Source organism: Pituophis catenifer, unplaced genomic scaffold (genome assembly GCF_029215685.1).
Source record: "Pituophis catenifer annectens isolate HBS135680 unplaced genomic scaffold, rPitCat1.0.hap2 SCAF_4, whole genome shotgun sequence".
NCBI lineage: Eukaryota > Metazoa > Chordata > Lepidosauria > Squamata > Colubridae > Pituophis > Pituophis catenifer.
Window position 1 is genome coordinate 52,877,555 of NW_027256884.1, and position 25,816 is coordinate 52,903,370.

Genomic DNA, 25,816 nt, shown 5'->3' on the forward strand with positions numbered 1-25,816 from the left:
TTGTATTAGTGATCCGTGGGATTTAAAATTATGAACTTGGTGATCCCTGAGGTCCAAAAGGTTGGGGACCCCTGTTCTAGAGTATTAACTATCACACACAATTTTATGTCATTTGAAATTTGACAAGCATTCTCTCTTGATCTAAATAGTTAATTAAAATATTGCTCAGGAATAAAATTTGTACCACTCCATTTCACAACTCAACTCAGTTTAATAAGGGACTAGTATTGCTGAATAGCTTTGAGTACAAATTTCAAACCAGCCATGTATTTATTTAATTGTCATGCTATTCAAGTTGCACTTAATTCAAATCTGTATGGAGGTACCTTTAGAGCCTTTTAATTCCAGAGCTTATTAACTAGCCTCAGGGGTTGTAAATGCCTATTTGCTATTGTGCAAAACATAGGAGAAAACATAGACAATGGAGATTTTAGAAACAGCACAAAATCAAGGCCCAGCCTGAAACGTATTTGTCCTTTTGTATCTGTAGCATAGTAATCACCAAATGAACTGTAGAGAAATAACAATTATTTCTGAGATAGACAAATTGTTTTTTGCATTTGCAAAAGGCATCGTGAATGAATAGTGAAGTTAAAAACTTCTCAATCACACCCTGAATCGAACGGAAATGAAACACAGTTAACAAGAAGCATCTGTTGTGTTGGGGTGGCATGACATACTGTACTTAGTGTAGTTAAGGTTTGCTTCTGTAGATAAGATTTCTTATCAAATCAAGTTTAAAAACTTTAAAAGTTTCATCTGACTGGTAGATTGAAATAATAAATGTCTGTTAACCAGAGCACAAGAAGAATTATTCTACATCATTCCATTTTATAACTTTTGTTTTGCTTAAACCTTATTATGCTGGGAATTTCATGAGTCGATCCCTAACAGATAAGTCAATAAGCTGCCTAATGTAGGTAGCTAGACTGGATTAGAAGTGCTTTCAGAGATTTTCAGTTTTATGAATAAGGTCAATTCATGTAGCATACTACTATTTAAGAAATGGATGCACAGTAAAAGAATTGTTTTAACACTTAGTTAAGTGTTAAAAGTTCTGATTCAGCACCTTAAAACAGAAGCAAAATCTGTAATACGTCTTCAACATGGACTAAAAAACACATATCTTTAAACAATCAATCCTGGGGTTGATGAAGAAATAGACTCTAAAGAAACTCAATTTTGTTGTCCAAATTAATTCAAGTATCAAACAAAGTTTCTGGATTTATACTAGTAGCAGAATATTTGCCCTGACACTATTTCAGTAAGGCACCTAAACATGCTGAATAGTAGTATCCTCAACAATTTTTAATTCAAACTTTTCATATCTTCCGTCAAACAAAATCCAGTATTTTAGAAACATGTAATTTTGCTTATAAATCAAATCCTTTCTTCCAAGCTACCTAAAATTATATATATATATTATACAATATATATTATACAAAGAATCAGTATTGAATCCAAGTAATCAAAATTTTCACATCATTTTATATGTGTAGTACCTTTAGTGTAAAAGCAAATGATAAGGACAGCCTGATTTTCTTAAACAAGATCTACCTTCCTGCCCTCATGTATACCTTTCCTAAGTCTGGAACATCCTCTGACTCCCAGAGTAGGAAGATTTCCAGTATTGGAAACAGTAATATATTAAGCTGCTTTAACGTTATTTAAAATAACATGGGTTCTGGAAAAATACAGACAGGCCATTAAATTGTGAAGAGGTTTACACTCAGTAAAAATGTTAATGGATGGACATTGTAAATGGGTTCTGATAAAACTCAGGCTCTTTCTATGAGATCAGGCAAAACCTTTTCCTAACACTACCTTAGCTAGAAACTTAAGATGTGGGGGGGATTGTTGTGTCTGTTTTGTTCTTTCCTAATCAAATAGCTTGATTATTTTGTGTGAGTAATTTCTATATTTCTCCCAGCCGAGTGCCTGTGTGTTGTGTCCCCTTTCTCACAAGGTCTGATATGATCTGACTTATGGATGTTTGGTGCCTGCTGATCTTGCAGAAGCTGCTTGAAAGAAAACATCCATTTGGGTTGTATATTTACTGTATAATTTTAAGAAAAGACAGGCAATAAAGCAGACATACAAAAGACCATGCTTAACTTTTTTAGAAAGATTTTTAAGGTAAAAATGTCACTTTAATTCATCCTAGAACCTTGAAGATAAATTATTTTTGTCATCTGAATGAGAATCAATAAAATCAACATTTAAAAAGGGGGTCTCTACAGATTTTACTCTGCTAGTCATTGGCAATTGTAGGTGCTCATCTCCGTTTCAAGGCAATTGAGCCAGCACTGTGCAAAGACGCTTCCGTGGTCATGTAGCCAGCATGATGTCATGGAGTGTTATTACCTTCTTACCAAAGTTGTTATCTGCTTCAATTTGTATGCTTTTGAACTGCTAGGTTGAGAGGAGCCGGGTTGAGGACGGAAGACCCAGCAGCACTTGGGTCTTGAATCTTGAATCTTAAGCACTGAGCCATCACATCACCAAAATCAAAATATTGTGGCATATATGTGTCAGACAGACCTCTAGCATGGGTTTTCCCTTTGATGCATGCTTGCTATCGGCTGCCATACTAACAGGGAGAGGAGACATGACATTGAGGTTAGGGAAGTGAACTGGTGTGATGAAGACCCATGTGAACTAAAAGGGAGGTTTGCTCTTAAGAATTACTGCGCTGCTGAATGGAATTCTTTACACCCAGTCAAGGCCAACCATCCTAGAACTCCAGATAGACGAAAGTACCTGAGGATATGCTCCACATGACACTAGGCAGAACGTGGATTGGACATTCAGCATGGGTCCCTGGGGAGAGGGATTTGGGGAAACTTTATAATATGTAACTTTCGCTCCTTTTGGTTCAGATCTTGCTTTTCTTTCACCGCTATCATTTCAAACTCAGTAAAAGTACCTCTTCTCTATTTCAATGGAGTCGGGGGTTTTCTTACTTTGGTTTTCAACAGAGGCAGGCTTGACAAAATGTGTTATATGTTTCTATTTAATAGCAAAAGATAAATAGCACACCAGATTGCACTTAAGATGTATATCAAAGATAAAAATATATGCAATGGCAGGAAATTTATTTTGTAATGTAAATACAAGTTTAGAAAGGAAAAGTTATGTCATACCTATTAGAGACATAGTATGTGCATGAAAAATGTACCTCTGAATGCTTGTTACAGCTTTTGTTTTTAGGTTATGAGGTCCAGACTCCATTATACCTATATGTATAAATATTGATTTTTAAAATATAAATATAGGTGGTATGCTCTTTTGGTAGCCAGAGTGGCACAGTGGTTAGAGTGCAGTACTGCAGACTACTTCTGCTGACTGCCAGCTGACTGCAATTTGGTTGTTCAAATCTCACCAGGCTCAAGGTTGACTCCGTCTTCCATCCTTCTGAGGTGGGTAAAATGAGGACCCAAATTGTCGGGGGCAATATGCTGACTTTCAGTTGGGCTCAATTGTGATCACAAGTCAAGGACCAGTTATATTATATTTACTTTCATGTAATGAAACTGGGATCAAGGTTTTAAATATATCCTTCAATTGTACTTATATCAGGGGTGAAATGCTCCCGGTTCGGACTGGATCGCCTGATCCGGTAGCGATGGCAGTGGGTGGTTCGGTGAACTGGTAGCAAAAATCCCTGCCCCACCCCCATGCCCAGCTGACCCACGCGATCATCAGAGGCTTTATTTTTTATTTTTAAAAGCATTTTTTCTACAACCTCTTCGGCCAAAAATATGCTTTTAAAAATTAAAAAAAAAAGGCTCTGATGGTCAGGCAACTCAGCTGGGATCGTCAGAGGCTTTTAAAAGCATTTTTTCTACAACCTCTTCGGCCAAAGAGGTTGTAGAAAAAAATGGCTTTAAAAGTAAAAGTAAAAAAAAAAAAAAGTTGGCCACGCCCACTCAGTCACATTACCACCAACACCACCAAGCCACGCCCACAGAACCAGTAGTAACAAATTTTACATTTCACCACTGAAATGAGTTCAAATTCATATTTCTAAGAGAGTGGTCAACATATTTGAAGAATATTTACGATGTAGATTTAAAGTTACAATGTAGATGTAGTCTGAGATCAAGATTATTATGTATGAATTAAAACAAGAGGGTAGTCTACAGACAATCAATATATTAAGCCCCAAATATTTAAAAGAATGCTAAGAAACTACACATTCAAGTCAAACACATCAAAAGCAATCAAAAGCATGGATACAGAAGTGTGCCTTAGGTAAATTATTAGATTGAAATTCTGGTTTAAGATGGCTGGAGTTTATCCAAAAGGCAGAAAGTCCCACAGTGAGCAACAACATTTAAAAAGGCCCCTGTGTAGGGTATTGCTTAGAAATTTATTTAATAATACTTACATTATCACACAGTTCATACAACTCTGGATTAGCAATAAAATAAAAAATGCAGAAACTCAGTAATAAATATAAATTTATAACAAATGTCATGACAGTCCATTCATGACCAACCAACAAAAACCATAAATCCATAAATATTACCCATCATGTGTCCAACTACATAATATAAAGTAATATATAATATAAAAGGAGAGTGTAGTTTAATGGACAGTGCTTCAAAGTCCACAAATGGAACTATGCAGCAAAACATTAGAAAGTGTATTTCATGTTTCTCTTTTCATACTAACTACACAGGAAAAATTACTGTATGTCATACAAATAATGTGTATTATATACACATTACTTTGTTATGCTAAGTGTTGTTTTGTTTAAAGTATATTTTGTCTTGCTTTATACAACACATGAAGTTAAAAATAATGATTTAAAAATTAGAAAATCAGTTCACACAATAATTTGTTACAATCAAATAAACCATAGGGTTTAGGACAATATGAGAATTTAGCCACATTCTGCAAAGTTGCTTATTAAGCTTCACAAGCCTTCATCCTTTTATCCGAAATCTAGCGCATGATTTTAACTGAACTAAATTTTAAATACAGTACCAGCACAATGGATGGATCTTTATCACAGGGTCATCTAAAGTTCAGCAGTGAAAAATAGAGGCAATGAACCCATGAAATAAAATGCATATATAAATCTGGATAGTTCAAAATTTTAACAAACATGAAAAATCTCTTCACCAAAGCATCTTCCCTACTCACTTATGTGACACTGGATAATTCCTCAAAATAAACAGATATTTTACCTTTGCCAATTGAAAGTCTAGAAATACCTTATTCTGCACAATTAGTGCATATAACCAAAATATCCTCTAATCAGTTGACAGTACTGGCTATTTCAAGAGAGCTGCACACTCCACTTTCCAATAGTATGAATATTTGCTGCACAGAGAGTCATTGTATTTACAAAAAAGGAGAATGACTGAATGCAGTCCCTTCTTTGGGAGGAAACAGGCCCCCTTGCCCTTCAGACGGCTAGGGCCTGGCACTGCTATTTCTGCCTCTCTTTAACCCTAATAACAATATAAATAGTTGAATCATGCCTTAATTATGCTAACATGCCACAAAAGAGATCTCAAACAAATCTCATACCTTTTCTGCATCCAAGTTCCTGAAGAGGTTAGTATGGAGGAAGCCCAAATGAATTTAATACTACCTTTTTGTTGCTCTTCTCTGAATAGGCATTTTTCTCACCAAGTATGTCTGATTATAAACTAGAATTTTGATGAAGAAAAAAGAGGGAGAAGAAATATTCCAGAGCACCAACTCTAAGGATCCACAGTCACAGTTTGATCTGTGAGTCTGTTTCAAGCAACATCCGGTAACCCTAAAGTACCCTCTTGATGACTGGCTGCCAAGATCAATAAAGGTTAACAACTGTGGCCTTTTTCCAAAAGCCAGGAGTAAGCACGCAAAGAAAGGATGGCAAAGTTGTGCATTTCTAATTGCCCGTTAGGCGTCTCTACAAGGAAGAGGAAGGGAGATGCTGTTTAAAGCAGCCAAGGAGACATTTCGTGCGATGTCGGGAACAGGAGGTGGGAGGAAAAGCCCACAGTTCTCGTCCCAGAGACAGAGAGCGAGAGAGGCAGAGACACAGAAAGAAGTCAAATGGATAACACGACCCTTCGATTTCCTGTCATATCGGAGGTTAATTTCTACACTGGCCTGCCCTCTCGTGCACCACTAACAAGAAAAGAGCTCCTTCCCCGGATGCCAGAGAGGGCGGCTCGCTGGCGCGCTCCAGCCCCCGGCATCTTTTCTCTACTTCGTTCTCTTGCTTCACCCCCCCCCCCCACCATCCTTCTTCCGTCTGTGGCGCCTATGCCAGCCACCCGTGTGGTGCAATGACGACGCCACGGAAGGGATTCCCTCCCTACCCCGTTTATGGATGGATGGTAGTGCTTTTTTGACAGCGCGTGATTAACAACAGATGGATTTGGCCTCCCGGCTTTCATTCAAGCCTTTCCAGCAGCCACCTCTACCCCTCCAAGTGCCCAGGCCAGAGTCAGCGCGCAGACCAGACAATTAAAGGTCTCTAGGGGTGGGTGGGAAAACAGACCTGATGTTGCCCCTTTTCTCTCCGCCAAACGGATAGAGGGAGATGGACAAGACACACCCTTCGGATGTGTCCTACTCCGTCTCACGATACTTGCCAGTACTATTGTAATGCCACAAGAGACAAATAGCAATAGCGACCACCCGGTTCGGCCTGCCTCACGATCAGCCACGCAGCAAATCTCAGCCCCCCAAAAAAGGGGGAGGGGAAGGGAGAAAGACAGACACATACCCCAAGCTCTGTCTACCTTCACACTTACCCATTTATGTCGAGTTTGGACTCCGCCAAACAGGGTGAAAGTTTGAAGTTTGCGAGGCGGTGAAAGGCCACCGAGCCGATGGAGTCGGATGAATTACAGGAAGCTTCTTTTCTCCGATTGCAGAAAGAGCAACGTCTTCCCTTCCTTTCGATTAGTCAGTGCCCATTGCAACAACAGCACCACTGTTTTATTTATTTCTTGCTCTGAAACTCTCCCGCCCTCCGAAGAAAAGAAGGGGAGACTTGTTTCTCGACAGAAAGAAGAAAAGGGGACGACAACAAAGCACCTGACGCGCTAGCGAGAAACGTAAAGGAAGAGGGGGGAAAACGGATCGCACCCTTGAACTGCGAGAGGGAAGCAGCGAGCGGGAGTGCGCGCGCGCGTTAGGGCGGGAACGCAAGCAAAGGGGGCGGCGGGAGCGGTTCGCTGCAAGGGAATGGGCTGGCTGAATGGTGGGTGTCGCCCTTCCTGAGACCCTTCGTGCGGCAAGGTAGGAAGTGCAAGTGAGCTGCCGCTCAGTTACCTACTCGACGCCAACCGGCAGTTCCCTGACGAGCAGGGAAAAGGCACGAGAATCCCCCGCTCGGCCATCCTATCTTCGGGCATCCGGCGGTATCCGGGAGAAAGCGTTACTCGCTGTGATATTAAATCGACTCATGTGGCCGCCCATCTCGCGAATGCGATTCAGGACACATAACAGCACGTTAAAGGAATAAAAAGCAATTTTAACAAAGACTAGAGACCTACAGTGGTAGCCGAGTGTAAACCTGCACAATCAAGAAAGACCACTTAATGGTCTTTTGAACCCCAGGTCTTGGAGCAATCCAGGTCTTTTTGAAAAACTGGCAGGGTCGGGGCCAATCGGATCTTGGGGCCTATGGTGTACCAGACACAGGCAGGCACCTGGACAGAAAGGGCAAGTTGTGGGGTTTCATAAGATGACGTTCTTTCAGGGGCTGATGCGCGCCTTTCTTGTTCCTGCCCATCCCTTTAGGTCCAACAACTGGAAAGAATCAATCCTATAAATAACCCACCCCTATGCCAAGAAGGATTTTATAGGTAAAACTAGTGCTTTAAATTCTAACCAGAAGCACACTAGCAGCTAATTCAGCTTAGTGGTGATGTAATTATGGCAACAATGGTGTCTGTAGTTGCATTCTGAACCAGCTGCAACTTCCAGATGATCTTCAAAGGCAGTCACTTGTAAAATATGTTGCAGTAAACCATTCAGGTTGTCACCAAGGCATGAGTGATCATGATCAGTCCAGGAAGGGGAGCAATTTTAGTGGATAAGACAAAGCAGTGACAGAATCCTAACCACAGTTGCCACCTACTATTCAAGCAGGAGCTGTGACTCCAGGACACAAGATCTAAAGACTGAACAGGGCAGCGCCACCCTGTCCAAAATCAAAGATGGACATAGAACAACTCGATAGGAATGAAATAAAACCTATTGTCAGGCCTGCCTCCATTCAAAATCCAAGAAAGAAAACCCCTTACTCCATTGAAGTAGAGAAGAGGTACTTTTACTGAGTTTGAAATGATAGCAGCAAAAGAAAAGCAAGATCTGAACCAAAAAGCACGAAAGTTACATATTGAAAGTTCCCCAAATCCCTCCCCTCAGAGACCCATGCTGAATGTCTAATCCACGTCCCGCATAGTGTCGTGGAGCACATCTTTAGGTAAATTCGGCCATCTGGAGTTCTAGGACAATTTGCCTTGATTGGGTGTAAACAACTCCATTCAGCAGAGCAGTAATTCCTGAGAGCAAACCTCCCTTTTAGTTCACATGGGTCTTCATCACACCAGCATGCTTCCCAAACCTCAATGCCATGCCCCCCCTCCCCGTTACTATAGCAAGCAAGATCAAAGGGAAAACCCATGCTGGAAATCCATCTGATATCTGTTCTCCTTCCAGACCTTCACAACATCCAGACACTGGGACAGAACTTCAAGAACTTCATTTGGATGTCTGAGAGCTGAAGCATACAACTGGGTATTATCAGCATATTGATGATACTTCATACCAACAGATCACCTTTTACTTTACTTTATTTTGGATTTATATACTGCCCTACTCCCGAAGGACTCAGGGCGCTGAACAGCCAAAAGATAAAACACACATAATACAAAATTTAAAAACAATGTAAAAGCACATTAAATAATTTGGCCCATACAGATTAAAACACCCCTATTGTTTTAAAACAAATTTAAAATTAACAATTAAAAGGAAGTTAGGCCAGGCCAGCCTCATCCATGGCTTTATGTAAATAATGAAAAAGGAGGAAAAGGGTAAGTTATGAATGAATGAATGAAACTAGCTTTTGAAGAAGCACTGCCAAATGTTGTCCCTCTCCCCTAGCCCTATCAGCCAGGACATCATGGTGATGGTACAGAAGGCCACTGAGAGATCCAGGATGTGCCATCCCATCACACACTTGCCACAGTCAACAAATATGGCTAAGCCATCCAGTGGTGAAATGTATAATTTGTTACTATCAGTTTGGGGGGGGGGGTAATGTGACTGAGTGGGCGTGGCCAACTTTTTTTTTTAACTTTTAAACCATTTTTTCTACAACCTCTTCAGCTGAAGAGGTTGTAGAAAAAATGCTTTTAAAAGCCTCTGACAATCCCAGCTGAGCCGGGCGATCATCAGAGGCTTTTTTTTTATTTTTAAAAGCATTTTTTTGGCCAAAGAGATTGTAGAAAAAATGCTTTTAAAAATTTAAAAAAAAAAAGCCTCTTGATGATCGCATGGCTAAGCTGGGCATGGGGGGCGGGCAGGGATTTTTGCTACCGGTTCTCCGAAACACCCACTGCCATTGCTACCGGATCGGATGATCCGGTCCGAACCGGGAACATTTCACCCCTGAAGCCATCCCAATCTGAATGCCAATTGGAAGGGTCCATATAATCTGTTCCTATGGATCCTAGCTGGAAGCTGGAAGCCAACCACTTTCTCAACAACCTTCCCTAAAGGGAAGGGTGATGATTGAACAAAAATTATTTGGATCCAAAGACGGTGTCTTGAAGAGCAGGTGGAATTGCCCCCTCTTTCCAAGAGGAATTTACTGCCATGTGGATCCACTTACATTAATGAATCAGTAGAAAGCAACATACAGGGAGCCATACCTACAGCTTTGAGGATCCTGTTCGCTTCCTTGGATTAACATGCTTGAACTCAGCCTGGATAACATCACATGACTGTGCATCACTGTTCTCCAAAGAACCTACTCAGCTGGAGTCTAACATAGTGAATCCAAGTTATTTTATTCACTGAATCCCAAGAATAGTCCATAGAAACTCACAAATGTTCCATCAATCCCTTCTGACCCAAAAGAGACTAGGTTGCCAAAATCCAAAGGACACAATAAGGACAGAGAAATGAGCCTTTTTTGTTGCCCATGTTTATTTATTTATTTTTTATTTTACTTCAAATTTATATACCGCCCTTCTTCCTGGAAACTCAGGGCGGTGTACAGCCAGATAAAAACACATAATACAAACATTAAGAACAGATTAAAAGGAAATATCTCAATTTGGCCCAAAATTTAAAAGACATACGAATTTAAAATCATTTAAAAGGATTTGTTAGGCCAGCCCGGCTTGTTGGAAAAAGAAAGTTTTAAGGGCACGGCGGAAGGCACCAAGGTCTTGGATTCTCCTTATCTCTGGGGGCAGCTGATTCCAGAGGGTGGGTGCCCCCACAGAGAAGGCCCTCCCCCTGGGGGTCACCAGCCTGCATTGCTTGGCTGATGGCACCCCGAGGAGGCCCTCTCTGTGGGAGCGCACGGGTCGATGGGAGGTCGTCGGTGGCAGAAGGCAGTCTCGGAGATAACTAAGTCCTATGCCATGGAGCGCTTTAAAGGTGGTAACCAACACCTTGAAGCGCACCCGGAAGGCCACTGGGAGCAAGTGCAGCTCGCGCAGGAGCAGTGTTATGCAGGAGTGCCATGCAGCTCCCGTAATTACCCGCGCAGCCGCATTCTGGACCAGTTGGAGCCTCCGGGTGCTCCTCAAGGGGATCCCCATGTAGAGAGCATTGCAGTAGTCCAGGCGAGAGGTGATGAGGGCATGAGTGACTGTGCACACGGAATCCCGATCAAGAAAGGGGCGCAACTGGCGAATCAGGCGAACCTGACAAAAGGTCCCCCTGGCAACAGCCGTCAGATGTTCCTCCAAAGACAGCTGCGTATCCAGGAGGACACCCAGATTGCGCACCCTCTCCATGGGGGCCAAAGACTCACCCCTGATAGTCAGCGATGGAGTCAGCTGACTATATCGGGACGCCGGGAACCACAGCCACTCAGTCTTGGAAGGGTTGAGCTTGAGCTTGTTCCTCCCCATCCAGATCCGTACAGCCTCCAGGCACTGGGCCATCACTTCAAGGGCATTGTGGGGTGGCCTGGGGTAGAGATGTACAGCTGGGTGTCATCAGCATACTGATGGTATCTCACCCCAAAGCCACGGATGATCTCGCCCAGCGGCTTCACATAAATGTTGAACAGAAGGGGCGAGAGGACTGACCCTTGCGGCACTCCACAGATGAGAGGCCTCGAGGTCGACCTCTGCCCTCCTGTCAACACAAACTGCGACCGGTCGGAGAGAAAGGAGAACCACCGTAACACGGTGCCCCCCATCCCCAACTCTTCCAACCGGTGCAGCATGATACCATGGTCGATGGTATCAAAAGCCGCTGAGAGATCTAATAGGACCAGAACAGAGGAGCAGCCCCTGTCCCAAGCCCTCCAGAGATCATCAACCAATGCGACCAATGCTGTTTCCGTGCTGTGCCCAGGCCTGAAACCCGACTGGAACGGGTCTAGATAGGACGTTTCCTCCAGGAATTGTGGGAACTGTTGTGCGACCACACTCTCAACAACCTTTGTCACAAAGCGGAGGTTGGAGACAGGACGGTAGTTAGCCAATACTGCCGGATCCAGGGAGGGCTTCTTGAGGAGAGGCCTCACCACTGCCTCTTTCAAGGTGGCAGGGAAGTGACCCTCACTCAACGAAGCGTTGATAATTCCCTGGAGCCAGCCTCGTGAGACCTCCCGGGAAGCCAGTACTAACCAGGAGGGACACGGGTCCAGTAAACATGTGGTCGCATTAAGTCTCCCCAAAATCCTGTCCACGTCATCCGGAGTCACAGAGTGAAACTCTTCCCAGATAACATTCTCAAGACTATTCCTCGTCATCCTGCCCGGATCTACCCAGTCAGAGTCCAAATCCCGCCGGATCTGAGCGATTTTGTCATACAGATATCGTCCGAAATCCTCAGCCCTGCCCTCCAGAGGGTCCTCCCGCACTCCCGGTTGAAGCAGGGAGCGGGTCACTCTGAACAGGGCCGCCGGACGATTCTCTGATGACGCAATAAGAGCGGAAAAGTAATTGGACTTCGCTGCTTTTATCACCACTAGGTAGGTCTTAATATGCGACCTTACCAGTGTTCGATCAGATTCGGTGAGACTGGCCCTCCAACCACTCTCCAGGCGTCTTTTCCAGCGCTTCATCTCCCTCAGCTCCTCCATGAACCAAGGAGCCGCGAGGGATCGGGACCGGGTCAGAGGCCGCAAAGGCATGACTCGATCTAAGGCTCTGCTAGCGGCCCGATCCCAGGCCGCCACCAGGTCCCCGACCGAGTCATGTGCTAGAACCTCAGGAAATGGCCCAAGCTCCATCTGGAATCTATCAGAATCCATCAGGCGCCTGGGGCAGACCCATCTTGTAGGCTCCGCCTCCCTGTGGCGGGGTGTAGCGGTTCGGAGATCTAGGCGAAGGAGCGAGTGGTCAGACCATGACAAGGGTTCCATGTCTATATCCCCTATAACAAGGCCACTCAACCACTAGCCAGAGACAAAAATCAAGTCCAGAGTGTGACCCCCCCTGTGGGTGGGGCCATGAACTAACTGGGTCAGGTCCATGGCCGTCATGGAAGCCATGAACTCCCGTGCCATCTCAGATGTCTCACCAGCAGATGGCAGGTTGAAATCACCCATGACCATAAGCCTGGGTGTATCAACTGCCACCGTGGCTATCACGTCGAGTAGCTCGGGCAGGACCATTGCCACACGGCAGGGAGCCAGGTACGTGAGCAACAGGCCCATCTGAACCCCATGACCCCATCTCACAAAGAGGGTTTCACATCCGGCAATCTGTGGCACAGTGGTTTCCCTCGAACCAAGAAATAGATAGGCCCTAATTACCTGTGTCCAGTCAAGTTTGCGCCAAGTTTTTTGCCAATAGTGATCTAGGCATCTCATCTGATGCGTCATCCTCCCAAGTCTTCTGAAAACCAGGGGGATACCAGGATCTGTGCACAAAGTCTGCACAGGCACAATTTGAACTGTTACTGTAGCTTTATTCCTAGTGGCAACTGAAACCTCGGTCAAACTGTATCAAATCCTTAGGAAAGCCCTTCTGAAACCTAATAAAAGTCCCTTGGAGTCCTCTGGCAGACCAACAGAAGAGACCCCATTTCCCTGCAAGTGGGGGCAGGTTGCTAAAATAAACTCCAGGTTCGCAAGGTAATAATTTTTCCATGACGAGACAGAAAGCAGCATCCCTCAACTCCAGCTCATGCCAAGACAAAACCCAGTAAGTGTCAATTATTATTATTATTTATTTATTATTATTTTATTCAATTTGTATACCGCCCTTCTCCTAGTGGACTCAGGGCGGTGCACAGCCAGAACTAAAACACATGCCAATACAAAATTTAAAATTATTAAAAGAATTACATAACTGGCCCAATTTAAAACAATTCAATTAAAACCCAATGACAATTTAAAAACTAAAAAACTAAAAAAAGACTAAAAAGGGGGGAGGGGGGTTGATGCCAGCCCTGCTTGATAGAAAAGTTTTCAGGGCACGGCGAAAGACCCGGAGATCCAATATCCTTCGTATCTCTGGGGGCAAATCGTTCCAGAGGGCAGGAGCTGCCACAGAGAAGGCCCTCCCCCTGGGGGTCGCCAGCCGACATTGCCTGGCTGACGGCACCCTGAGGAGTCCCTCTCTATGGGAGCATACTGGTCGGTGGGAAGCTATCGCCGGCAGAAGGCGGTCCCGCAAATACCCAGGTCCTATGCCATGGAGCGCTTTAAAGGTGGTAACCAACACCTTGAAGTGCACCCGGAAAACCACTGGAAACCAATGCAGCTCACGCAGGAGAGCTCTCATAATCCCCCGTGCGGCCGCATTCTGCACCAGTTGGAGCCTCCGGGTGCTCCTCAAGGGGAGCCCCATGTAGAGAGCATTGCAGTAGTCCAGGCAGGAAGTGACGAGTGCCTGAGTGACTGTGCGTAAGGAGTCCCGATCCAGAAAGGGATGCAACTGGCGAATCAGGCGGACCTGATAAAAAGCCCCCCTGGCCACGGCCATCATATGCTCTTCTAAAGACAGCCGTGCATCCAGGAGGACGCCCAAGTTGCGAGCCCTGTCCGTGGGGGCCAATAACTCGCCCCCAATAGCCAGCAATGGCACCAGCTGGCTATATTGGGACGCCGCAGTTGAGCCTGCAATACTTGTGTACTGCCTTCAAAGAACTTTACCACCAGCCTGGTGATATCCTCAGGCAGAGCAGTCACAGAGGCTGCTTCAGTAGCAGAACTCCTGATTGCTAAAGGCCCAATGTCATAAGTAGAAATTCACACCTGGCTATCTGCTATTGTCTGTCAGCACTATTCTCCCATCACTAACCACACACATGCCAAGCTGCCATTTCCCCTTTCCTTAATCATCAAAGATCCCATGCATAAACAATGTCTGTCCACAGAGCTGGTAGTTTAATATCAGGGCATTCCTGAGTGTGTACTCAATCTGTTGTTCAAAACACTAAAAAGTAATGTATCCTAATAGCCATATTTCAGTTCAGAATGTTTTGTTTTACATGCAAAAATCAGACCACCATACTGGTAGTAGAATTCTTGTTGGAGACCAATGAAGTTACTATAGTCAGAGAGAATCACAGGTAGGCAGAAATGTCATCTGCAAATAATCAAAAACACTGGTAATGGATAATGACTAAGGACTGTTACAGTAAATCATGATATACATCATGTTAAGTTTCTCCTTCAGAGGCTAGACTGAAAACAGGTACAGATTAAGCCTAGAAATGAAAACGAATGGCTATCCATTTGTACAGAGAAAACTAAAAGTTTTCACATGCACCCTTAAAAATGCAGTATAAAAGCTCAGAATCAGGAAAAATGTCTGTTCTAACCATGACAGGCACAACTACATGCCTCTGTCATCTTGGGCACCCTCATTCAAGTCACCTTTTTGCATTAGGACCAAGATCCAATATAAACTACTTCTATGTAGCCCATGTCATGTGAAGAAAACATTCCTTGGATCAGTTTACTTCTACTTAAAATCCTAGGTCTTGAGGACTGTTTTGAAAATTAAAAAAGAGGTTGTAGAAGAGAAGATTCTAAAGAAAAAATTCAATTATTACAAAGCTGCTAAAAGCTTTGCTACTTTATAATGCATACCTGTTACATTTTTTTTTTACATTTTAGAAATCTGTATATTCTATATAGTAATGTAGAAATAACCTTGAATGGATCAGTTGCTAGGGGAGGAAAAAATAACAATTTACTTGATGGTAGTTCATTGCTGTAGAATATAACAGAATTATAAAGCTTGTCAGATTATTTCTGTCCACTGTTATACCAAATAAAATCAAGACAGAATTTCCTTTTTCTGCTTTTCACTTTCCCAGGACAGAAGCATCATTTTTTTCCTCCCTTAACAATTCATCCAAGTCTGCATTACTATTACTATTAATCTTCTCATCGTTCCTATCACCTATCTCCTCCCACTTATGACTGTATGACTGTAACTTGTTGCTGTATCCTTATGATTTATTTTGTTTCCTAGTATGATTTGATTGCTTATTTGTACCCTATGATTATCATTAAGTGTTGTACCTTATGATTCTTAACAAATGTATCTTTTCTTTTTATGTATACTGAGAGCATATGCACCAAAGACAAATTCCTTGTATGTCCAATCACACTTGGCCAATAAAGAATTGTATTGTATTGTATTGTATTGTATTGTATTGTATTGTATTGTATTGTATTGTATTGTATTGTATTGTATTGTATTGTATTGTATTCCTTCAACAAGTTATCTCTATGATTCTTTACATTTTCTTATCAAAGTTTCAATAAAGGACAATATACATCTTTGGGCCAGTCAATCTCTCTCAACCCATCTCAGACAGTTGTTGTAGGGAAGAAACAGGAGTATTACAAATGTTCAGCACCTTGAGATAGTAGCTAAAGTGGGATAAAAATCTAATAGAAATAATAAAAATTAATGGAATTTATTTAGTGTATGGCGATGGAATGGAGAATCATGATTTAACAAAAGCATTAAGCTTCCCTACTTACTGAAAAAAGTACTTATAGGTCAATTTATTATATAATATAAAAGTGACAACATGCAACTTCATTTTTATCAGTCACTAATTAGAGAAAATAAACATGGGATTTGAGACAGTCTGGTGCTTTACTTTTGACAGCCACAACACAGAAGGGAAGCATCTGCAATCTTCAGAAAATAGACTCTGAATTCTTCAAATCTGAAAGCTATTCTAGGAGTGCATAGCACTAGCACTATATAGGTTTTTCACACTGAAGTGCCTCAAGACCAATGTTTAGGACAAAAACAGGAAAATATAAGTGAACCCTTATGTTTAGATATATCTGATCAAATTACTGGGATGTGAAAGGAAATTAGACTGTTCCTTTGATCTATTATAGTTCTCACATGCAAAAGTAAACTACCCTGGCACTACATTTACCACAAAGTATCCTACTCAAAAAAGATGCAAAAAAAATTGAATAGTATTATAAATAGAACTTGTATTAGATGTTCACTGCCTGCTACAATTCTTTCATAATTAATGTTTGCTACAATTATTTCTTGGTATTCTTCTGCATTTGCTTTCAGCCTAGTCTCTCAAGAAACCTACCTGTCAAACTCGAAGCATGTATGCTGTTGCAATTGCAACCATTATCACTTCTCAACTTTCCAAAGAACCAGGGGGAGAGGGAAGGGCGAGATGGAATGCAGGCTCGAGACTTTAAGTGGCAGAGCCGTGAGAGCCAAGGAAACTTCGGCAGGTGTTTGCCAAGATGAGAGACTTTTTCTCATAACAATACAATGACATTCAATTGGACAATGTGACCTGCACTAATAGGGGGGAGAAATCTATACTGTAATTATGTGGGTTTGCATGGGAATTAGGTAGAGCTGGTTTTTCCTTCAAAAGTGCCGAAATGATGTACTCAATAAAGTTTTGCATTTTGCATTTAGACCTGAGTCTTGAAGGTGCTTGCTTGGGTTGGGTTCATCACTAGGAACATTGTCATTAACATGACGTATATCCTGATTTACTGTAACAGATACTTCCTACCCTATAGAAAGTGGTTTTAATAAAATTATTTTTAAAATCGTATTAATTTGTAAATATATTAAATCATTAATATATTTTGAATGTAATACTCATGACTATTTAGTATTGAATCTGGAAAAACACAAAGGAGCAGGACATGATTGAAGGGTAATCCTGTCCTCTGCAAATAAACTATTTTAACTGTTACTTGTATATATTTCTAATATTCTATTTGAAATGTTTAGCTACCAAATCTTTCCTTCATGCAGACACTAACAAGAGATTTTTACACCACTCAGCCACAAGTTAGCAATGTCACTCAGAAGATCTGCGACTTACGTGCCTATCCCATATAGCTTATGTCTATAGAAGTCCCTGTGTATAAACACAGAAAAATGAGCTTCAGGTTGGATTCATATTCTTTGTTTCTTCAAAAATGTAGGAGTATGAACAGCAATATTAAAGAAGTAAATATGTGTTTGATGCCACTGGCCTTGAAAGCAACAGCAGTACTTTGAAGTGGATTATTTTGCTCCTTTCCATTTTAAATTAAGGTTTAGACATAAGTCAGATAGAGCACTGGTCACTCTACTCTTGTCAATACCTGAAAGACCAGTGTTTCTTCCTTGGTGTTATTACATGTCTCTCAGCAGTTTTTGATGCCACTGACTATGACAAACAAAAATTGGAGGCACTGTGTTGGAATTGATTCCATTGACTGCTTGAAGCACTGTCTTATATGGGAAACAGGAACTTGAGAGAAGAGTTGTCTGATCCTTGGTTATTCCAATACCGTATAAGTGTCTTACCTATCTCCATTGTGTGGGAGAGATTACTTTATTTCAGGTGATTATCATCAATAGAATAGGGATAGTCATTAGTAAATAGATATGACTTGGGAAGTCTTCCTCCAGCATAGGTTGGTGGCCCCATTTCATTGAAGCTCTGGAGATAACTCACCGTCTTTTACCACATGGTTAGACATCTGGGACACAATATCAGAATGGAAGGCCACTGTATGCCTCACCAGTTGCTCTATGGTGAACTGGAGACTGGAAGGAGACTTCAAGGTCATCCACACAAGTGCTACAAAGACACTGGAGGAAACCCTATGCCACTGTGACATCCAGCCAAGAGAAATAGAAGCTGCAGCTGCTGACAGAACCCACTAGCAAATACTGTGCTGCAAAGCCTATGCCAGTTTTGAGGAGAGATTCTTCCAAAAACTGGTAGAAAATTATGAGTGGAATCCTAGAATAACACCCACAATTTTAACAATGGACTTCTGGTGCTCCCATTGTGCTACACTCTGTGCTTCCAGAATGGGACTGCAAAGCAATCTCTGTGTTCATAGATGAACAGCATAACAATGTCTTCTTTTAATTCTTTTAAGAAGGACTATCTATACTAGATTATACTGTATAAGACATTCTATAGAATCGCCCTTGAAAATGACCTAGAAAATACAAATGGCATTAAATATGGCAATCAGAATGATAACAGGTGAAAATTGCCATTATAATGTAATACCTATACTATAACAATAGTAGTTATTGGTGGGTTTTCTACAGTAGTTCAATCTGGAATGCTGGTTTTGATATATAAAACCTTATAGGACTTGGCACCAGGATACCTTAGGGACTATCTCTTCCACATGGAATCTGCTTGTCCTGTACATGTAGATAGTGAGAGGATGCTTAAAGGTCCCATCATCATAACAGCTCAGAAGTACATGAACCCAAAGATCTTAGGAAAGGCACAATATGGTTTAGTATATCACAGGCTGTAAATAATTGTTTTGTTTATTATATAAGCAATAAACTTTAAACATATAAACTTTATGTATAACAATTCCTAGCAATAAAACCATGCTTAGAGGAAAAATGATAATAAATAAAGATTTCCTTCAGGTGGGATTTTTTCCTCAGACTTCTCTTTACGAGGAAGAAAATGACAATCCTACAATGTTGAAAGCTATTTTTGAAAAACATTATTAAAACTGTAGAAAAGACCTGCAACATTATACTACTAAAAATAAAATTATCTTTATAAAGAAAAGTTAAAGTATTAGATCTATTTTTCCATTTCAATTCTTGATAGCATTATTTAATACAAAGTTACTTCTATAATTAATCTTGTTATCTACTTCAGTACTGTAGTTCAGATGTCCAGTTCCTGTGAAAGGAATAAAAAATAAATTAAATATATACAAAAGTTTTTAATTTGTTAGCAAAAAGTATTAATCTGCTGCTTCATATTTTTATTTGTTTAACTTTTCTAAAGCTAATTTTGAATTTCCAAATTTTACCAGTGCTACTACATTTAATAATCCTCATAAACTTCACCCAAAAGAACTCTAAAGGGATTGGAACAACCTGCTGTTGCATCAAGTATCTTCGAAATCCTATATAATTGCTAGGTTTCTAGAGTTTGCTATTAGCAATATTTTATTTCTGTAAATTAACTAATTTTAAAATGCAATTTTATTGATACTTAAAGTGGTTCTGATAATAAAACACTGTGAATGCTAACCATAGGAAAACACTAAGAACCTACAGGTGAAACTTGAAAAATTAGAATATTGTGCAAAAGTTCATTTATTTCAGTAATGCAACTTAAAAGGAATCTTCGGAGAGGGGCGGCATATAAATTGAATTAATTAAATTAAATTAAATTAAATACGAGATAGACTCATTACATGCAAAGCTAGATATTTCAAACCTTGATTTGTCATACTTTTGATGATTATGACTTACAGCTCATGAAAACCCCAAATTCACAATCTCAGAAAATTAGAATATTGTGAAAGGTTCCATATTCTAGGCTCAAAGTGTCCCACTCTAATCAGCTAATTAAGCCATAACATCTGCAAAGGGTTCCTGAGCCTTTAAATGGTCTCTAAGTCTGTTTCAGTAGGAATCACAATCATGGGAAAGACTGCTGACCTGACAGTTGTGCAGAAAACCATCATTGACACCCTCCATAAGGAAAGCCTCAAAAGGTAATTGCAAAAGAAGTTGGATGTTCCCAAAGTGCTGTATCAAAGCACATTAACAGAAAGTTACGTGGAAGGGAAAAGTGTGGAAGAAAAAGGTCCACAAGCAGCAGGGATGACCGCAGCCTGGAGAGGATTATCAGGAAAAGGCCATTCAAAAGTATTGGGGACTTTCACAAGGAGTGGACTGAGGCGGGAATCAGTGCACCAAGAGCCACCACACACAGACGGATCCTGGACATGGGCTTCAAAAGTCATATTCCTCTTGTCAAGCCACTCCTGAACAACAAACAACGTCAGAAGCATCTTACCTGGGCTAAAGAAAAAAAGAACTGGTCTGTTGCTCAGTGGTCCAAAAGTCCTCTTTTCTGATGAGAGCAACTTTTGCATCTCATTTGGAAACCAAGGACCCAGAGTCTGGAGGAAGAATGGAGAGGCACACACCGCAAGATGCTTGAAGTCCAGTGTGAAGTTTCCACAGTCTGTGTTGATTTGGGGAGCCATGTCATCTGCTGGTGTTGGTCCACTGAGCTTCATTAAGTCCAGGAGATTTTGGAGCACTTCATGCTTCCTTCCGCAGACGAGCTTTATGGGGATGCTGACTTCATTTTCCAGCAGGACTTGGCACCTGCCCACACTGCCAAAAGTACCAAAACCTGGTTCAATGACCATGGGATTACTGTGCTTGATTGGCCAGCAAACTCGCCTGACCTGAACCCCATAGAAAATCTATGGGGCATTGCCAAGAGAAAGATGAGAGACATGAGACCGAACAATGCAGAAGAGCTGAAGGCCGCTACTGAAGCATCCTGGTCTTCCATAACACCTCAGCAGTGCCACAGGCTGATAGCATCCATGCCATGCCGCATTGAGGCAGTAATTGATACAAAAGGGGTCTAAACCAAGTACTGAGTACATATGCATGCTTATACTTTTCAGAGGTCCGATATTGTTCTATGTACATGTTCTATTGTTTTATTGATTTCATGTAATATTCTAATTTTCTGAGATTGTGAATTTGGGGTTTTCATGAGCTGTAAGCCATAATCATCAAAATTATGACAAATCAAGGCTTGAACTATCTCGCTTTGCATGTAATGAGTCTATCTCATATATTAGTTTCACCTTTTAAGTTGCATTACTGAAATAAATGAACTTTTGCACGATATTCTAATTTTTCGAGTTTCACCTATATTTAGAAACATTCACTCAACCTAAATAGTTCTACTTTTACAAATATAACTATGCTGTAAAATGCTGTCAACTAAATATATTGCCCTCAGATGGGCAATCAATGATCACCACAGGTAGTCATGTAAGTTGGGTCAGTGTCCAATTTTCATAACAGAGGCTATGTATAAAAACCTTTTCTGCGTCTGATTCTGCCTCTAGAAAACAATTCTGCACTAACAGCACTAACCCTTTCTGGAAACAAAGACAATTTCAAGTACTTCATACTAGCTTAGTTACGTAGGATTACATTGGAAAGAATATGTTTTGTTTAGGCAGATTCACATTGGGTAGGTTCATACATTAAGTTATAATGTTGTTTGTTGAGTAGTTCTGGTGTAGTGTAATGGATAAAACTCAGTCATTGGCTTATATATAGAATTTAAAGCTTAATATTGAATGTGACCCAAGCCATTCTTCCCAACTGCATTTACCACATGAGGATTTAATCATGTTTGTTGTATAAATTATTGTGGTTTGGGTTCTACGTAATGCTAAGCTTTAATGACTTCATTCATTATCTGTTGCCAAAATCAACCCAATTACATTATAAGCTTAGTACCATGTGTGAACCCAAGATGGCTTTTTTTCTAGTCAGGAAAACGGAGGGAAAGGACTGTCACTTTGCCTAACTTTAAAAAAATCTCAATTAACGATTCTTTGTTTCTTTCCAAGGCTGAGAAGAGAGAAAAAATATACTGTATTTTTCAGAGTATAAGACGCTCCGAAGTATAAGACGCACATTAGTTTTTGGGGAGAAAAACAAGAAAAAAAAATCTGCCTCTGTCTACCAGCATCCATTGACATTCATCTGGATAGCGTCCTTGCAGCAAACAGCCTGGTTATCGCAGCCTGATTTAGCACGAACAGCTGATTGGCGGTTGAATCAGCCTCCTGGAACACCGCCAATCAGTTGTTCTTGGCTGCAGGGATCGCCAGAGCCCATCACTGCCTCCATGCATCACGTTTTTGTCTTCTGCGCATGGCGTTTTTGGCCTTCACACATTCTGTTTTAGATCTGTTCCAGGCTGTGGGGATTGCCACAGCACATCACCGCTGATCGCCACCTCTGCGCTTCACATTTTTGGCCTCCGTGCGTTGCATTTTTGGCCAGTTCCAGGTGGCGGGGATCGCAGCTGCTCCCCGCCTGGAACCAGCTGGAAGTGTGACGCATGGAGGCCAAAAAAGGGGTGTGCAGAGGCCAAAAACGAGATGCACGGAGGCAGCAATGTGCTGTGGCGATCCCCGCAGCCTGAAATGGGTCTAAAACATGATGCATTGAGGCAGAAAATGGCCATAGGGTGCATCCCGGTGGGTGAGCGGGGCTTCGGCAACATTTGGTGTATAAGATGCACAGCAATTTTCACCCACTTTTGGGGGGGGGGGGGGAGTGCGTCTTATACTCTGAAAAGTACAATAACTCATCTAGCTGTGCCATATTTTAACTGATATACTTATTTGCTTATTAATTTGTACATTTAATTTGCAGTCCACACTTTAAACTGAAAGAATCCCAGTTTTGTTTATAGATCAATAAAACAATTAGTATGCTTTTAAGTTTATATTTTAAAGACGGCAAAAGAATAATATAGAATTTGAAAAATATTCAGGTTACTGTAAGTATTTTATTTTTTTTGATCTACTATTATCAATTCAAGTGTCTGTTGGAAGGCTATTAGAAAGGTAATGTTTGATGGAACTGACTTTAATAAACTTTTTTTTCACTGCTTCCTTGTTGCTAAAACAAAATGAAAAGAAGAAAAGGAGAAAACTCAGCAGAACCATAATTTACTGAAAGCTATCCAGAGTTATATTTTCTTCCCTTAGAATTAAAGCCTTTAGCTTTAAAATCTAAGGAAGGAATAACAGCAGTGTAATGCTTTAAAAGGAAAAGAAGACAAATATTTGGTCAGACAAATACAAAGTAAAATACATAAGAAGTAATTTCAAGCAGCACTGTGAATAGAGATGCAAAGGAGACAAAACAAAGTGCTACATTGTTTTCTGATTGCAAGGCTGTTTGAAGTAGAAATAAACACATCAGGTAGCCCCAATGATGTTTCTCACACTGATTCTCAAGAGATGACCATATAGCTGTGATCTCTTCATCAAAAGAGGTAAGTATACTTTTCCTGGCTGATTCAAATTTTTATTATTTTAGCTTTCTATATTCAGAAACAAATAATCAGGAATCATGAAATAAACCATAGATTGAAGATGGAGTTTCTCCCCCTCTCTCACATAATTTACCTTGCGAGATTATAGCAACAGCACTTAAACTTATATACTGCTTCACAGTACTTTACAGCCCTCTCAAAGCGGTTTACAGCATATTGTCCCCATTTTTACAGATTTCGAAAGGATGGAAGCTGAGTCAACCTTGAGCCAGTGAGACCAGAACTGCCAAACTGCTGGCAACCAGTGATCAGCAGAAGTAGCCTGCAGTACTATATTCTAACCACTGCGCCACCGCAGCTCTTAAGATTATCATGATTTAGGAGAATCCGGAAGTGGCGCGGCGGTACTGGCTGGGAAAAATGTCAGGCTCCGACGAGCTCGGCAAAATCCAGCCAGACGAACCGTCACCAGGGGGTCTTCGGACCGAAGCTGTCCTGTAGGGACAGCGAAGAAAGAGAGGCAGCTCGGTGTCTAAAGAGGGACAGGCAAGTCCCTTGGATAGCCTGAGAAACTCTCCCCGAGCCAGTGATGGGGGGCGGCGATCAGAGTGAATTGCCATGAAGCTGGAGCCTCTGGAGCAAGCAATGTGCAGGAGGGAAAATTTGGACAGAGTGCTGGTGTTGGGTGAATGATCGGCTAACCCACAGACAATAAAAAGAAAATTCTAAACATTTTCAACTACTAAACAATTACTAAAATTATCCTAGCGTGGAAATTGCGGCTAAATAGCGGTGGGGGGAGATGGCGGATGGAAAGAGAAAGTGAGAATGACAAGAGCACCATAGAAGAACCCGAATAAAGAATTAAAAGTGATTGACAAATGGAAATGTAAATCTGGAACTTGGATTCAATTTGGATTGGATTATAAACTGATTGGTGATATATAAAGCTGAAAGAAGATGCGAAAACTGGATTTTTTCTCTTTTATGACTAGGTAAACACGGATGTGGATTACAAATAAAATGGCGATTTGTTAATTAGACGAGTGGAACTGTGGATTATAGAGAGATATCTGCAGAAGGAAGAGCATGACATGGAATTGTTTTACTTTTAAAACCTTTAACTTTTAAAAAAAGATAACTGGCAAGAACTAAGGAGGATACGTTTTGCCTACAAGAGGACAGACTTTGATGATTATAAAAAAAGGACCTTAATGCAATTTAAAATTGGAATAACTCAACCCAGAAAGAATAAAATGGAACAGGAACTTAATGAACTGATAAAGACGATGTGTTTGGAAATAAAAGAAATGATTATAAATTTGCATGGAAAATCGAAATCTGAGGAGGCAAAGACAGAACTAGAATGCACTGAAGATGAAAAGGAAATGACTAACGAGAAACAAGAAAGAGAGATGGATAATGAAGAAGACAAAGACAAAGAGACTGACTATGGAAAATTAAATAATTGTAATATTAAATAAGGACAAAAAGAAAAGAAACAAATAAGGAAAAGAGGGTGGAACAGGGAAAATACAAAAAACTTAAATGATTACACTGAGATTAACAGTGGAAAGATAAGAAAGGGAAAAGAGATGGAAAATAATAAGAAATAAAGGACAAAATAAAAGATTTCATGATTTTAAAATACAAAATAAGCATACTAGGATTAACAATGAAGAGACACAAAAAAGGAAAGAGAAAGGAGATACAATGGGAAATATAGGTCAGAATAGGAGAGTGCAGAACTTTAAAATACAGAAGAAAGGAAGAAAAAGAGAAAACAAAAGGAAAAGAAGGAAAAGAGGGTGGAGGAGAAGGAAAAATATTTAAAATATAAATGATTACACTGGGAATTACAGTGGAAATATAAGAAAGAGGGAAAAGAGATGGAAAATAATGGGAAATAAAGGGCAAAGGTTTCACGATTTTAAGATACAAAATATTAATAATGAAAAGATACGAAAAAGGAAAAGAAAAGTAGAAACAAAGGGAAAATTGTAATAAATGTCACATGCTCAATAATATTGGAGGTTTACAGAATAAGTTTTAACAATATGAATAAATCAGTTGAGGGAAATGTAATATTTGGAATATTCCAAACTATATATTTGAAACATAACTAAAAAGAGAAAAGAAGACAAATTAATATTTTAAGAACTAATTGGATTGGGTAAAATGAGAAAGAATTAAGATGCGCTTTATAAATATATATTTGAATACGTGGAAATATATTGTTAAAATGTTTTGAGAAATATATTTAATGATTGAAATTGAATGTAAAACTGAAGGAAATTGAAATGAT

The 25,816-nt window shown here is 40.7% G+C and overlaps 2 protein-coding genes across 8 annotated transcripts in view; both read right to left on the reverse strand.

Moving 5' to 3' along the window:
* Positions 1-7,100, reverse strand: part of SH3KBP1 (SH3 domain containing kinase binding protein 1) — a 435,673-nt gene extending 428,573 nt beyond the window's left edge. Inside the window, exon 1 of the mRNA XM_070943239.1 lies at positions 6,765-7,100. Coding sequence (XP_070799340.1) covers positions 6,765-6,768 — 4 coding nt within the window. The 5' untranslated portion in view covers positions 6,769-7,100. The remainder of the gene's footprint in view (positions 1-6,764) is intronic.
* Positions 7,101-18,958: 11,858 nt separating this feature from the next.
* The window catches only part of BCLAF3 (BCLAF1 and THRAP3 family member 3), a 58,521-nt gene continuing 51,663 nt past the window's right edge, over positions 18,959-25,816 (reverse strand). For 5 of the 7 annotated variants that reach the window (XM_070943931.1, XM_070943930.1, XM_070943928.1 and 2 more), the window contains one exon: positions 18,959-19,344. In XM_070943931.1, coding sequence (XP_070800032.1) covers positions 19,317-19,344 — 28 coding nt within the window. In that variant the 3' untranslated portion in view covers positions 18,959-19,316. Of the gene's footprint in view, positions 19,345-20,475; positions 20,821-25,816 lie in introns of all 7 variants that reach the window. The other 2 variants (XR_011600406.1, XR_011600407.1) reach the window with 2 other exon arrangements.